Source organism: Aptenodytes forsteri, unplaced genomic scaffold (genome assembly GCF_000699145.1).
Source record: "Aptenodytes forsteri isolate BGI_AS27 unplaced genomic scaffold, ASM69914v1 Scaffold151, whole genome shotgun sequence".
NCBI classification, from domain to species: domain Eukaryota; kingdom Metazoa; phylum Chordata; class Aves; order Sphenisciformes; family Spheniscidae; genus Aptenodytes; species Aptenodytes forsteri.
In genome coordinates this window covers 3,117,743-3,119,578 of record NW_008795939.1, presented here as the reverse complement: position 1 = coordinate 3,119,578, position 1,836 = coordinate 3,117,743, and the positions used below count along the sequence as shown (strand labels likewise).

The window sequence follows — 1,836 nt, the reverse complement described above, 5'->3', positions numbered from 1 at the left end:
CAGCTTGGTGTCATCTGCAAACTTGCTGAGGGTGCACTCGATCCCACTGTCTATGGCATTGATGAAGATATTAAACAGTACCGGTCCCAGTACGGACCCCTGTGGGACACCACTCGTCATCAATCTCCATCCGGACATTGAGCCGTTGACCACTAACTCTCTGGATGCGACCATCCAGCCAATTCCTTATCCACCGAACAGTCCATCCATTAAATCCATATCTCTCCAATTTAGAGGGAAGGATGTTGTAGGGGACCATGTCAAAGGCCTGTGAGAAGTCCAGGTAGATGACGTCTGTAGAAGAGGAGGACTGATCTGAAACAGACACATTTTGCATGGTGGCTGCATTTATAATCCAAACCAAGAATATCTGGGCTTATTGCTGAGATGTGGTGGGACAGCTCGCCTGACTAAGTGCTGCAACAGGTGGATACAAGCCCTTCAGGAAAGACAGGCAGAGGAGACAAGAACACGGCCTGCCCTCTATCTGAAGGAGCAGCTCCGCTGTATGAGACTCCTCTATGGGACGGGTGAGAATTTGCAGCTGAGGGTCAGAGGAGAGACCCTGTGTGTCTCTCCCTGTGTTACACAGAGAATAACTGTGATACTGTGGTGGGGGTGTGTTAGTACTGATCACGGTGAGGAAAAGGGTGAAATCTTTGAAAAATTAAGGGAAGTCTTAGTGTTATAGAAACTCTCACTCAGGAGAGGGATATCCCTGACATCTCCTGGAAGAGCAACATGGCTGGATGCAAGCCATCCAGGAGGTTTTCTGGAGGATGTCAAGGGTAATTTTTTGTTGTACAGGTACTGGATGGGCCAACCAGGGTTGAATCACAGCAGGTGATGCACAGCTGGATCTGCTGTTCACCGAGAAGGAAGAACTGATTGGGGATGTGGTAATTGGTGGCTGATTTTGATGTAGTGGAGGTCAAGTTCCTGGGGCAAGGGAGGGTGGCAGGAGAGTGGCAGAGCACAGACCCTGGGCTTTAGGAGAGCAGATTTTGGCTTATTCAGGGAACTGGCAAGTGATATTTCATGGGAGTGAGCTCTGAAGGGCAAAGGAGCCCAGGAAAGATGGTCAGCCTTTAAAGGAGAGCATCCTCCATGCAATAAGGATGGCCCATCCCAATACTCAGTAAACCAAGGGGACGTACAAGAAGGCAGATGCCCAGGCAAAAAGAACTGCCTACAAGACAGGGAATCAGAGACAGGCCACAAGGAAGGAATTGAGAAACATTGCCTGGGCATGCGGGGGCAGTGTCAAAGAGGCTAGTGCTCAGCCAGAGTTCAGGTTTGCAAAACATGTCAAGGGAAACAAGAAGAGTTTCTACTACTGTTAGCAGTAAAAAACTGACCAAAGACAACCTGTTTCTGAATGGGGCAGGAGATATAGAGGCAGCGGACGCAGGTAAGGCAATGGTACTCACTGCCGCCATTGTCACTAGCAAGGTCTGTCAGGCCTCTGCACATAGAGATGGGGCTCAAGGAAAGATGAACTACCAGTAGGGGATTGAGACTGAGACGGATTGATTTCAAATACTTGATCCACACAAGTCCCTGAGACCTGATAGGCTGCACCTGAAGGTGCTGAGGGAGATGGCTGATGTCCTTACAAAGCCACTCTCCATCAGCTTTGAGAGGTTGTGGATACTGGGGGAGGCCCCCAATGACTGGAGGAAGGCAAATGTCACACCCATCTTGAGAAAAAGGTAAAAACTAACCTGAGGAACTACAGGCCAGTTAGCATCACTTCGGTCCCTAAGAATATCATGGGCCAGGCATGTTCTTTGGGCACATGGAGAAGGCAGTGACTGGAAACAGTCAGCATGGATT

The 1,836-nt window shown here is 49.4% G+C and overlaps 1 protein-coding gene across 1 annotated transcript in view; it reads right to left on the bottom strand.

Moving 5' to 3' along the window:
• Window positions 1-1,439, bottom strand: part of FAM189A2 (family with sequence similarity 189 member A2) — a 33,724-nt gene extending 32,285 nt beyond the window's left edge. The window contains exon 1 of the mRNA XM_009285297.2: window positions 1,431-1,439. Within this exon, the coding sequence (XP_009283572.1) occupies window positions 1,431-1,439 (9 nt within the window). The remainder of the gene's footprint in view (window positions 1-1,430) is intronic.
• Window positions 1,440-1,836: the final 397 nt, after the last annotated feature.